Genomic DNA, 12,791 nt, shown 5'->3' on the forward strand with positions numbered 1-12,791 from the left:
ACATGTGAATGAGAAGCCTTGAGATAATTACAGCCCCTAAGCTGGTCTAGTCACCCCCAGCCTTGTGTCTTCCCAGCTGAGGCCTCAAACATCGGGGACAAAGACAGGTCATCCCCACTGTGCCCTGTCCAAATTCACGACCCACAGAATCAGTGAGTGTCATAAAGTACTTACTGCTTTCTGGCACTACATTTGGGATTGGTTTGTTATGCAGCAACAGATAACTAGAATAAACATTTTAATAAAATGCTATGAAAGCGAAATTATAAAAGGACAGAATATAAGCAGAAAACACATAGTGTCACTGCTATGCTACTCTGTCGGTCAAAGTAGTTACAAACCTGCCAAGGTTCAAGAGGAGAGGATACAGGCCCCACTTCTCAAAGAGAGGAGACTTGAAGAATTGGGGAGCCATTAAAAAAAGAAATTTAAATTTTGAAATAAATTTAGCCTTATCGAAAAGTTGTAAAAATATTACAGAGAATTTCCATATGCCCTTCACCCAGCTTCCACTAATGGTAACATCTTATTGGAACCATAGTACCGTTGTCAAAACCAGGAAATTATCATTGATGTAATATTGTTAACTGATCTGCAGATTTTATTCCTATTTTGCCAGTTTTCCTAATAATGTCCTTTCTCTGGTCCCGGGTCTAATCTAGGACCCCATAGTGCATTTAGTTTTCAGGTCTCCTTAGTCTGCTCCAATATGGGACAGTTCTCACCCTTCCCTGTCTTTCATGACTAACGCTTTTGAAGTGTACAGGTAGTTATTTTGCAAGATGCCCCTCAAATTTGCTTTAATTTTTTCATGGTTAGATTAGGGTTATGCATTTTTCACAAGAGTGCCCCAGAAGTGATGATGTGCCCTCCTTTGTGTGTGATATCAGGGGTACATGATGTCAGTATGTCTTATTCCTGGTGATGGGAAACGTGCTCCTTGGGGAAGGTGCTCCCTGCCAGGGTTCCCCACTGTAAATACCTTGTGGATAGGTCCTTTGAGACTATGCAGATATTCTGTTTGTCATCATATGTTGCTGGGGCCTTGTTACAAAACTGCCACAAATTTTAAATTTTTTATCATTAGATCCAACAGATTAAAACTTAATCTTTCCAGTTTCTGTCGTTATAGTGTCATAGATGTGGGCTGTTTGCAGACTGGCTCTGGTCTGCAGACCACACTTTGAGGAGCAATGTTCTAGGCTGCACTGCTTCACCAGTTCCTTTATTCCTATTACTGTCAGACTGGAGTTTGAATAGCAAATCCAACGGTGTCATTCTTCAACTTAAAATTTGTCAGTCTTCCCATCCTTTTAGGGTGCAATCCAAACTTCTAAGCCTGACGGTCAAGGCTACATCATTCTGCTCCATCTTTCACATTGTCCCTTTACTAGTTAGACTTCTCCGATTATCCTCACCATTGTATCCATGTAGGCACACCTGGCTCCTCCACACACTGTAGCTGGCCAATCCCCTGTCTTTCAAGGCTGATGAGCACCTCTTTTCAGTAGTCTGCGCTCACTAGGTTTTCCCCACGTCTAGTCCCCTGTATCCTGTGCATATATCTCTGATAGAAGTTGAATTTTGTTTTTATGTTTGGTTATGTATATGTCAGGCCATTTTTTAAAAAAAATTTTATTGAAGTATAATTTATTTACAATGTTGTGTTGGTTTCAGGTGTACAGCAAAGTGATTCATTTATATATTAGCTATATCATATGATATTTGCCTGTCAAGCTATTTGACTTGACTGAGCTTAAAGGCATCGATTTTGAGTTATAAGATTAGCCCATGACAAGGGTTCAAGAGTGTTAATCATAACTTGAGATAGTATCCACGAAGAAATGTCTCCAGTACTAAGTAAGATCTGTATGACCAGATGGATTCCAGAAATGCAGAGACAGTGTGTGGAGAAGCCCTTTGGGGAGGACATTGTCCCTGATGGATAGGGTTGACTGTTGGGGCCTTTGGCTCTAGACTTGTGGCCCTTCTTCCTGTGTATGGTCTTTACCCCAGGGGTAGATAAAAACTTCAAGCGAGGAAGCAAACTCAAGACAGTGCAGTTCCATGGGTGGACCCCTATGTCTCCGTAGGCCTGTTTTATTGCTTTTGGGGACCACTTTCTTTGTCCTGCAAAACTGAGCAAAGAGCAGGTGGAGATCCTTTGCCTTCCTCTCCCTGCACCTCCTTCTAAGTTTTAAAGGAAAATTTTAAAGAATGCTAATAATGGTTTGAAATTCAACCCAACCAAGTGTTAATAGCTCTCTGAACAGAACAGGAGTGATCTCCCTGTACCAATTTTTCCTGTGTTGCAACTAGTCTTTTATATCTAAATATTGCTAGGCTTACTTTATATTTAGCCCTATTTTCAAAGTATATGAAATGTAATTGTGCCAGAAAATAGAGAAAAGCAAGGCCGCCATGATTCCATAGGTCACTGCTAATAACTTTACCTCGAACGCAATTGTTCTTTCTTACGTCAAAAGTGTTGACCTATTATTTAAAGTATACATTTTAATCTTTTTGGTAATCATTTAGCACATTTTGTGATAAAATCTTCTTAAAATTTGTGCTTATAGCTTCCAGAGATAAATCTCAACTAAGTATTTATCAGAATTTAAATACATGGTATTTTAAATGAGTTATCAAGCATTAATAAATACATGAAAATGTTATCAATAAATGATTTATCAATTAAAAATTATCAATAAATAATTTATCAATAAATAGATTTTTAAAAATTTCCCAATACCAGTGGCAACATTTACATTAAGAACAGGAGGGAGTTAGAATGCCAAATAATGTATCCTAAAGATTTTCATAAATTCATTCAAAATTTTCTAATTCAAACAGCACCTCTTTTGTTAATAACATAAACCACATATATACAAAGTCTCAGTCAATCTCCTGTAATAAAACCTTGTACGGAAAACTCTTTCACCATGTACAATCTTATCATTAAATTACACTGTTAAGGGGAAGAAGAACCGCCCCTCCCCAACAAAAAACCCAAGGTAAAGTAGTCCCAAGAATGGAATTTGGAAGGGGCAGTATATTTCAATTTAATCATCTGGAATCACTTAAATACAGTGTGCTTAGATGGCTAACATACAGGAAGAAAAGTTTACTGTGCTACAGTTACTAGCTTCACAATCCTTTGAAGATTTGGGATAATTTCAAAAAGATCTCTACTTTGTTTTTGGTTTAAAAAATTCAGATAAATCTTTTCCCTTCCTGTCCTTCAGGCTGTCTATAAACCATAGAAATTTCATTCTTTTCAAATTTAGGAAATAACAGACTCGTAGTAAGATGATACTGGTCATTTAAATCATGGGGGCCAACCACAACAGAGCCCCAGGATAAGATAGCCTTTTTTTTTTTTGCGGTACACGCAGGCCTCTCACTGTTGTGGCCTCTCCCGTTGCGGACCACAGGCTCCCGACGTGCAGGTTCAGTGGCCATGGCTCACGGGCCCAGCCGCTCCGCGGCATGTGGGATCTTCCCAGACCGGGGCACGAACCCGTGTCCCCTGCATTGGCAGGCAGACTCTCAACCACTGCGCCACCAGGGAAGCCCAAGGTAGCCTTTTGAGTCATGATTTTCCAAAGTCTCTGTGATGACTTAAGACCTGCTGCCTGAATAAATCCCTGAGAACCGGCCACATCCACTTTGCTTAGAGGTAAGCCTCCTCCTCCCTGCTCTACAGAGGCCTGAGCACCGGAGCTGCTCCCCAGAGGACCAGGTCACAGCAAGAGAGCTCCATTACTCAGAGCACATCAAGGGTTGATCATTTGAGAACCGAGCTACTAATTGGACTTATAATGATATGAAAGGAGATGCTTAAAGTAAGGAGACGTATTTTTTAAAATCAAAATTTAAGAACATATTGAAAACTATGGTCTCTAAAGCAGTCTAAAATCTGTGGATTTCAGGTATTTTATATACAACTCACAATAAAACAAAATGCATTTTATGTCACTACCCAGTACACGTATTCAGACCCATAAGTGAAATAAAAATGCCACGGACAATACTGTGTGTGACACCCTTGAATATTTTCTATTGTATTGTTTTAAATTAAGAAAATGCTACTCAGTAGCCAGTAAACTCATTGCCCACTTATCAGTCACTTCCCATGGTCTGGAAAGATGCTGCCTCAGATAGTTGTAAGTGTATGCAGCCACCGTTGTCCCATGCCTGCTCTAGAGTGCTTTTGGGATTACGTGTGAGGTTAGTGCACGAGTCACAGAAAATGTCATAGAAAAAAATTTGTTTTCACTAAAAGTGATTTCATTTAGCTTGAGTTCCCTTTTTATTTACCAGATGTGGCTCTAAATTATGTGTTAGTCAAATCAAAGAACGAAATTTTTCTGGTTGATTGTGTTCAGAAGAATGTGAGGATCGAAGTGTTAGAACTTGAAGGAGACTTAAGAGGTAGTGCAGGCCAGCCTGCTCATCATGCAGAGACCGGGAGACGAACTAATTGCAATTTTTAAGAAAGAATTAAGGTCGTTTATGTAATCATATGTTAGTAATAGAATGTATTTTAAAATACCATCACAGAGAGGCTGGTGTTGTGAGTGGCTGCTTCTGGATCTGAATGTTGGGGTAGACTGTGATACAGGGAGCTGTCACTTCTAGGTACCGTTGGGGAGGCAGTGGTGCCTGTGTCCCTGTGACTTTCTTGGCTGTGGTTGCTAGGGCCACTTGGAGATGTATGTGCTTGGCTCTTTCAGCCTGGGCCTAATGAAAGTATATATCATAAAAATTGCAAAAGACCTATTTAGCAAACGATATGGTTAACGTCTAGGAAGCTGAGGAAGAAGATTAAGAATGTGCTGACGTAAAGTTGCGCTTGGTCCTGAGTCTGTGCATTTCCTGTCCTGCCCAGGCATGGTATAAGGAGCTCCATCCTCACATCTGAGCCTTCAGTTGCCCAGGAAAGTGAGAGAATGTAAATGAATTTAATATTTGTAGTCAAAACCTTTTCCCTCTAATATATCGAGACTACAGAAATCATCGCGTTTATTTTTGCTAGATACTGAGCTAGGGCTTTCTAAGTGCTTCAGTCTCTGAGACTTCTCTCTGTATCTCACTTTTCCTTAACAGATATTTGTAAAACACTGTGATCTTTTTTTTGGCTAATCTCATAGGCTTTTCTTTCATCAATGTATTATCATAGACAAACAAGCTCTAGGGAGGCCAGGCGATAAATTCCCTTCCTGTCCTCCTGGCGTTTTCTGTGAAATAGACAAACAACACATACATGCAAGGAAAACAACATGCTTGTCTTAAGTGCTGTAGTTTATCCTACAAAGTAAATTCTAGTGAAGTTAAGGAATCTGACTGTTTTTTTTAAACCGGAGCAGGATCAGAAAATTATAGCTTGTGGGCCAAATATGGGACACTGCCTGCTTTTATAAATAAAATTTTATTGGAACACAGGCATGCCTATTCATTTATGTATTATTTATGCCTGCTTTTACATTATGGAGACAGAGGTAAGTAGATGCTATAGAGACTGTGTGGCCTGCAAAGCCTAGAATATTTACCATTTGGCCCTTTATAGAAAAAAGTTTACTGACCCCTGGAATAAAGGAATATTTAGAGATTGAAGTATTGTCCTTAAAAAACTATCACTTTTGAATCAAGGCTATTTTCCCTTCAGTAGCATGAAAAAATTCTTCTGTTACAAACAGATGACAATTTATAACTAGGTTTGATGAGAGAAAGTGCCTAGAAACTATTGAGTGATTGATGTCTACCTTTTTTAAAGATCATTAAAAATCATTGTACATTAAATCATTAATGCTGAGAAGATAACTAATGAGGCATATATGAAAGATTACAGTGTGGCATGCTAATAATTTAACTACAGGGAGGATTGGTTACATTATTTCAGCTGGCATTGCCTGTTTTGACAGTCTTTATAATAATTGTGAACTTTAATAAAATTTTACATTTATAAATATCAGTCTGAGGTTTTACTTGCTACAGTCCAGTGAGGCTAAGCTAATAGTCATTTGCAAAGAAGCCTCATATTTCTTGTGTTTAGATGTAGTTCAGTGTATTAAAATGAGTATTTAGTCATAATATTTTTCGGTCACAGAATTTAAGCAATAAAACATGGGGCTGCAATGCTCCATATCAGGGTAGCAGTTTAAATAATTTTAAAATAATTAATAAATTATCTTTTCATTTTTTAACAGACTTGTGGAAGAAAGCAAACTGATCCCACGCATTTTTGATGTAATTCTGGTAAGAGAAGAAATGTGCATCTGAAATTCAAGTGAAATTTAAAAGTTTTTAAAGTTTTGACCACGTTGTTTGGTTGGGTTCTAACCCGAACTCTGCCCAGAAGGATTGTGTGTCCATCATGTCACTTAACCTTATTAGGCCTCAGTTTCCTTGTATGAGCTCTTGTCCAGCTCTGAAATTGTGTAGGGATGCTGTTTAATGACCTGCCCTCTTTCTGAAAATCCTTTGCATTTTATTTCTATAAAGTTAAAAAATATGTTATCTAATATAGAAAGAATACTGTATCTGAGGTTGGTTTGTGGAGGAAGGGCAGAATGACGATCACTGTGCTTCAATATGAATTTTCTGATTTTCACCATGAAGCTCTCTGACTTTGTCATCACTGGGTCAGATCAACAATTTTATGCCTATGGGCAGAAGTTGTCTTCTTCAGAACGTAGAATAGCTTAGCTTCTGTACACCATTTTTTCCATTCATAGGACACAACTTGATTGAAAACCATCGGTTAAAGAAAACCTTTCCTCTCTGGTTCCTATGTGTAGAGAATAAAATGGGACGTAGGGTTGGCTTTTCTCACTTCTGATAAATCCCTATTTATACTAAATAGAAATCTGAGAATTAGGCTGAAAACTCAGTTGGTACTTATAGCAAGGGAGTGCCCTTAGCCAAAGAAGTGTTCTCTTGTACCTGAGTGGGTTGTCCCCCCTTTACCAAAATGTTTCCCTCCATGGCTGACTGACAGTGCAAGGGACAAAGGAGGGGGACATGTCCGCAGTCAGATCAGCCGAGCCTGCCTTGGTCATCAGTAGAGCAATAGCTGTTATTGTCTGATAACCCTACCAATGGAAGATTAGCCCTGTTTAATCATCCTAAATTATTAATCTACAAGTTGTTTGTGTGCTGATAGGGCTGTATGGTAAAAACATTATTTTTCTTAGCTGCAGGTCGCCCTTTTTTTGGTGGAGAGCTGTGGGGTTTGCTGAGCTCTTTGAGTTAGGCGGGGAGTAGGGGTGGGCATGCGTAGTATTCCCAAAGCACGCTCAAGTGACAACAAGATGACCCAGAGCTGCCATGCTAAGAGGATTGAATTGCTTCAAATAGTCAAAGGGGATTTTAGAGGCAGTTTCAGGAGAAGAAAGGGAGAAAAGGAGATGAAGAACCATGGAGATCATCAGCTGTCTAGTGGGGATTTTTAAGCTTTGCCCAGTGGTATGTGCATCTCCCACCTTCAGTAGGACATACATCACTTGCTAATTCGTTGTGGAGTTGGATTTGTTTTTGGAGGACCACGGGGGCCGTTAATGTTGGGTTCGGCTGCACGGTTGGGCAGGGGGCAGGAGCCAAAGCTGTCCACATTCAGCCACCTCTGGCTTGCACTTGAAAAGAGACTTGGTGCTGCAGACAGAGAGAGCTGGAGCTAGACTGGACCTTAAACTCATGGATGTGACTCATCCCCTTGCTGTGCCAGGAGGGCTTCTGACCTGCTGAGGTCAATACAGCTCCTTTTGTGACTGATAGAAAGTTCTCTACCCAGCCTTTGGCAATCATCTCAAGGTCTAAAATCCCACACATGGAAAATTCTTCCGTGTATGTTACCGAAACCCCTCCATACGTGATGAATCTTTGTATAACAAGCACCTAGCAAGGCTTCATATTGCGCAAATGTTTAACTGATTAATGCCACCATTGAAACCCCTGTCATTGTGTTGTAGCTGTCGTTGGGGGTGCGTAGAAGTGACATATACTTTCCAGGTCAGGATTTCAACTTGTCCTGAGCCCTGTGACCTCGGAGGCATTTCTGGGAGGAGGCTTTTCCTCCTGCCGGAACAGCTCCATACTCAAGTGTTTTGTAGGCCCTTATTTTGAAAAGAGGTCCTGCTGCTAAGAAAAAGTAAAGAAAAAAAACTGTTGGAAATCACTGCTTTTTGGGACAGGACTTTTGATGTATTTGAAAAACATTATTGAATCCCTATTCTATTTTTGACTTTCTTGAGTTGAATAATCACTACTTTTTTCTCTGTATAAATACATTTTTAATCAATGAAGTATCTTTGTAGCAGTTATCCTATGAACTATTACCTTATCCTTTCTAAATTTTTGTCACCGAGCTAGACATAATATTTTATTGATTCTATGCTGTACTTTTTTTTTTCCCCCTCATATTTTAACATTTCTGAATCCAGGCTATACTTCCCAAACCAATGACATTTTACAGTTGCTTTCAGCCAGGTGACCTGGTTGTCATTGCCTTAACCAATTCACTTCAGTTTTATTTTTCTTTTTATTAGTGCCCAAGAACGATATATTAGAAAAATATGTCTAAGTTTAAAAGCGCTCTTTCAATAAAAATAAAATGAAAATTCTAAGTAATGAGAAACCATGCCATAGTTTAATTGGCAGCATTTTTCTTCTTTAGTGCTTGATAAAATAATGGTGTATCTTAGAACTGATGGATTCCTGGATTCAAGAAAACACAGTGTATACTTCAGTTGGGTTTGGTTTCTAAGTTCAAGGGCCTAGGTGGTGTCTGGCGTATATATAGCAGCTTCTAGCAATGGTTTGATCAGAACGAGACGTAATGAAAAGATTGTACAAGACCCTTTGGCTACTGCTTGTGTCTTTTAGCCACTCATTAAAAAACACAGCAGCATTAGACTCGTTTAGCTGGTGGTCCACTGTGACCTCTTGATGATTTTTTTCTTCACTCTTAGCACATAACTGTTTTCCATCTTCGGTTTGATGTACTTAGAGCCTGATAATGGGCTTTATAACATCGTTGTTTTCTAGAGTTCCTCGTATGATATGCTCTTACCCACAGTGTAAGACATCCTCTCCTAGATGTTTTTCATTACAAAGCAAAGCTGTTTCTTCTGGTGGGCAGGAATTGCAGTCAGCTTCCATGTCTTTCCTGCAGGCTTGGAGGGAGGTGAAAATGAAGGCAGCAGAATTCTAAATTTGTCATCCTGTTTGGTAGGAGGTTTCTCAAGGGAGAAAGAGAATACTGTGAACTCCAGGGGAGGGAGTGATTGGCTCTGCTCCGTGTAGGGAGAGGAGTTTCACAGAAGAAGTAACCTTTGAACAAGGGCCTTGAGCGGCTTGTTGTGAGGAGAGGGGGCATTCCAGCTTTGGGGGTGGTGAGTACTTAAATGTGCCTGCACCAGGGCCGTGGAGAGATGGTAGGGAGTGAGTAGTTTGGGACCAGATTCCCGCAGGGCTGTGGTTCTTTCTTATTTGTTGGCTTTGCAAATAATTTATGCTCTTCAAAATCACAGTCCTCTAAACAAACTAGTGGTTACCAGTGGGGAGAGGGGAGGGAGGAGGGGCGATATAGGGGTAGAGGATTAAGAGGTACAAGCTATTATGAATAAAATAAGCTGCAAGGCTATATTGTACATGGGGAATATAGCCAGTATTTTATAATAACTGTAAATGGAGTATAACCTTGAAAAGATGTGAATCAATATCTTGTACACTTGTAGCTTATATAATATTGTACATAAACTATACTTCAATTTAAAAATTAAAAAAAATCAGGATCCTCTATTTAAAAGAAGACTTTTTGAGCCCCTCTGCTGCCTGGCCATTGAGGTTGGGTCTGGGAGAGGATCAGGATTAGGATCATGGGCTTATACTGGAAACTTGAAATGGGTTGAAAGCTGGATTCTGGGAGTCACCCGTAGGACTCCATCAGCGAGGCTTTTGACATCAGCCAAAGGGACTGTGGGAAGGGAGCTTAAAAGATAGAGCCGGTCTCAGAGATCTCATCTAAGGGTCCAGGAGTTCTAACACCACATTCAGGCCAGAGGACAGGCAGGATGTTTTTAATCCTGTGTTCCAGCTGCAAGTGTCCCCACTCTTGGCAGGCCAAGCGGTGGGAAGAACCAGGTAGCTGATAGCTTACAAAAGGGAGCTGTCACAGCAGCTCGGTGCTGCTTCCCTGGCAGACACCGCATTTTCACTGGCAGCACAAGGCAGCTGTGTTGAGGGGAGTGGAGGCTCAGGCAGCCTGCATTGATTTTAGCTGACTCAATTCCCACATACAGCCTTCAGGGTCTATGACTGAGGCAGTCTGGATCTGCTCAATAAATGTGGGCTCCTGGAGAAAGTCAATCATAGGAGGACCTGGTGGCTTGATTTTTGAGTGCAGAGTTGCTTGGCAAGCAGGATGGAAAGCATTCTTCTTTCTCCTTTGCCACTTTCCAAAGAGTAGATATTGCTTTGAAATGTGTCTTAAGTATGAATTTGGATGGATCAGCCTTTGGGTTTTGCTATAACTCTAATCTCTCTTCATTTTATTTCAGTGGTTTATGTTTTGACCTACTTCCGTAAATCATTTTAATGCCAAGTAATATGGGCAACCTGTATTTTATTGGAAAAAAAATCTATATTCATAGCAGATTTTCCAATATGTGCCAAAATATTGCTGTCATGATATTTTATGTGTCTATTCCAGAGCAGACAATTAAAGAGCAATCTCACTGGCAAATGTTAACAATAAAAATGGGATTAACAGCACACGAGTTTGACAATTATATTGTTTTAACAGTTCTCGAGGATAGCAGTTGAAGCAAGCTTGAGTAAATCTTCCAAGTCAACTGTATATTTAGAAAAGAGCCTCTTTACCAACCTTTGGAACCTAAAGGATTTAGTCCCTGAAATACCAAAGTAGTACAGACTGGTACCTCATCCCATTTAAGGAATGTTTCCAATCCTGAGCGTTCATCAGGCTTCTAAAATTACTTTGCTCCATTCTAGTTGCAGCCCATCTAATGTGAATTGGTTCTCAGGGTTAAAATGACAAGTTACTTATAAGTTTAAGCGTCTGCATGCTTGTGTCCAATATGCCATTAATAAGTGCTGCTCTGCACTTGAGCATGAGTTGCTAAAATAGAAAACATGACTTGATTAAAATTTCAAAATGCTTGACTCAGGAGGTTACTTTAAAAGTTACACAAAGAGTACTTACTGGATGCAGGGGATAAATCTGAATCTTCAGTCTACATGGATACCTATCAGGGATTCTGTAGATTGTAAGATGGAGCTCTGTAACCAATTCCTGGTGTATACGAAGATGATTTTATACACTGCTAACACTGCCATTAAAGTATGTACTTCGAAGTGTTTTGTTCAGTGGGGGTGAGGAAGGAGACGGATTTGTGCAGATCTGTTCTGTAAACTGATATTTACAGAATAACTCTCTGGGGCCAGTGTGCAATGTATTGATACTGGATTGAATGAAGTGAAGTTGCCCATACAGCAGCTGAACTAATGGCTTTGATCTGATCGATACCATGTTATCTGGTTAGCTGAATAAATGGGTTGAAGCTAAGTAAAATAAACTTCTATCAGTATACTTGGACTCAAGCATGACTAGTTACTGCATCATCAGCCCAAATGGTTTGAAAGAAGATGGACTGTATTAAGATAAAAACTACATGTTATATCCACTGAAAAAATGCTGAAATAGGGCTTAGGATATCTTTGGCCAATCACAGAGCATATATTGGGAGTGTGTTACATAGGGCTTCTCCCAAGTCAGTGTAATCTTGCATGATATCATCATCATTCTTGTTTCTAGTTCTGCTCTAGTTCCTGGGCTTCACTTTGAGGAAACAGGTACTATTCCCTCTTCCTTCTCTGTAAGGAGATGGTCTAGTTACAAACCGTAGAAGTAGAAAGTGATAGGATGTCAAATAATGTACGTTCTAAGAGTGTTAAGCTTTTGTGTTTTTTTTGGTTTTATTCTTAATTGATCGTGGGATTAGACTTGTGAAGAAGTAAGTGTAAAATTAGGGCATAGCAAATAAATGAAACTTCAACAAGAATGAGTTACACACCAGTGAAAAGAGGCGCATGGTCCAATAAGGTGTTATAAGGGAGAATCAAGAGAAAACAAACACTGGATTAAATTTTGAACAAGCAAAAGAATTAGTATAGTACTGGAAGAAGAGGCGGTGTTCTTGTTTGAAGGGCTGTGAATCTTAGGTACTTATGTGAGCCTGTCCCCCTGCACTCATCTCATTGCCTGTGCTGTTGATTAAATTTCTCCTGCAGACCTGCGCTTTTCAATATGGTAGCCAGTAGCCACATATAGCACAAACGAGCACTTGAAACGTGGCTGTCTGAATTGAGATGCGCTCAGAGTGTCAAATAGATACCAAATTTCCAAGGGAAAAAAGAGTGTAACGTAGCTGATTAATTTTCCTGTATTGATTACATGTTTAAATGGCAGTATTTTGGGTGTGTTGGGCTAAATGGAATATTATTAAAATTAATTTTATCTTTTTCTTTTTTTTACTGCAGCTTTCAGAATATTAAAAATACGTGGCTTGCATTATATTTCTGTTGGATAGTGCTGCAGTAGGTGATTTCCTGTCTTGTATCCTCAGTCACATTGTGACTTTCGCTTCAGGAGGAAATTGCTCTATGTACAACCAAACCGCGTTTGTCCCCAGCACATTGCCCTCCCTGCTTTTGGTTTTTCAGTACGTTTTGATTTATTAGTGAACAAGTGAGGGAAGTGAGGCATGGCT

At 39.7% G+C, this 12,791-nt stretch overlaps 1 protein-coding gene across 6 annotated transcripts in view; it reads left to right on the forward strand.

Annotated features, from left to right (window-relative positions):
• ULK4 (unc-51 like kinase 4) overlaps nucleotides 1-12,791 on the forward strand; it is a 521,183-nt gene that overhangs the window by 219,404 nt on the left and 288,988 nt on the right. For all 6 annotated transcript variants that reach the window (XR_013830122.1, XR_013830123.1, XM_079933605.1 and 3 more), the window contains one exon: nucleotides 6,210-6,258. Coding sequence is in view for 4 of the 6 variants with exons in the window: in XM_079933605.1 (XP_079789731.1) it covers nucleotides 6,210-6,258 (49 nt within the window). In the remaining 2 variants the exon portion in view is untranslated. The remainder of the gene's footprint in view (nucleotides 1-6,209; nucleotides 6,259-12,791) is intronic.

The sequence above is a fragment of the Stenella coeruleoalba genome, assembly GCF_951394435.1.
Source record: "Stenella coeruleoalba genome assembly, chromosome: 10".
Lineage (NCBI taxonomy): Eukaryota > Metazoa > Chordata > Mammalia > Artiodactyla > Delphinidae > Stenella > Stenella coeruleoalba.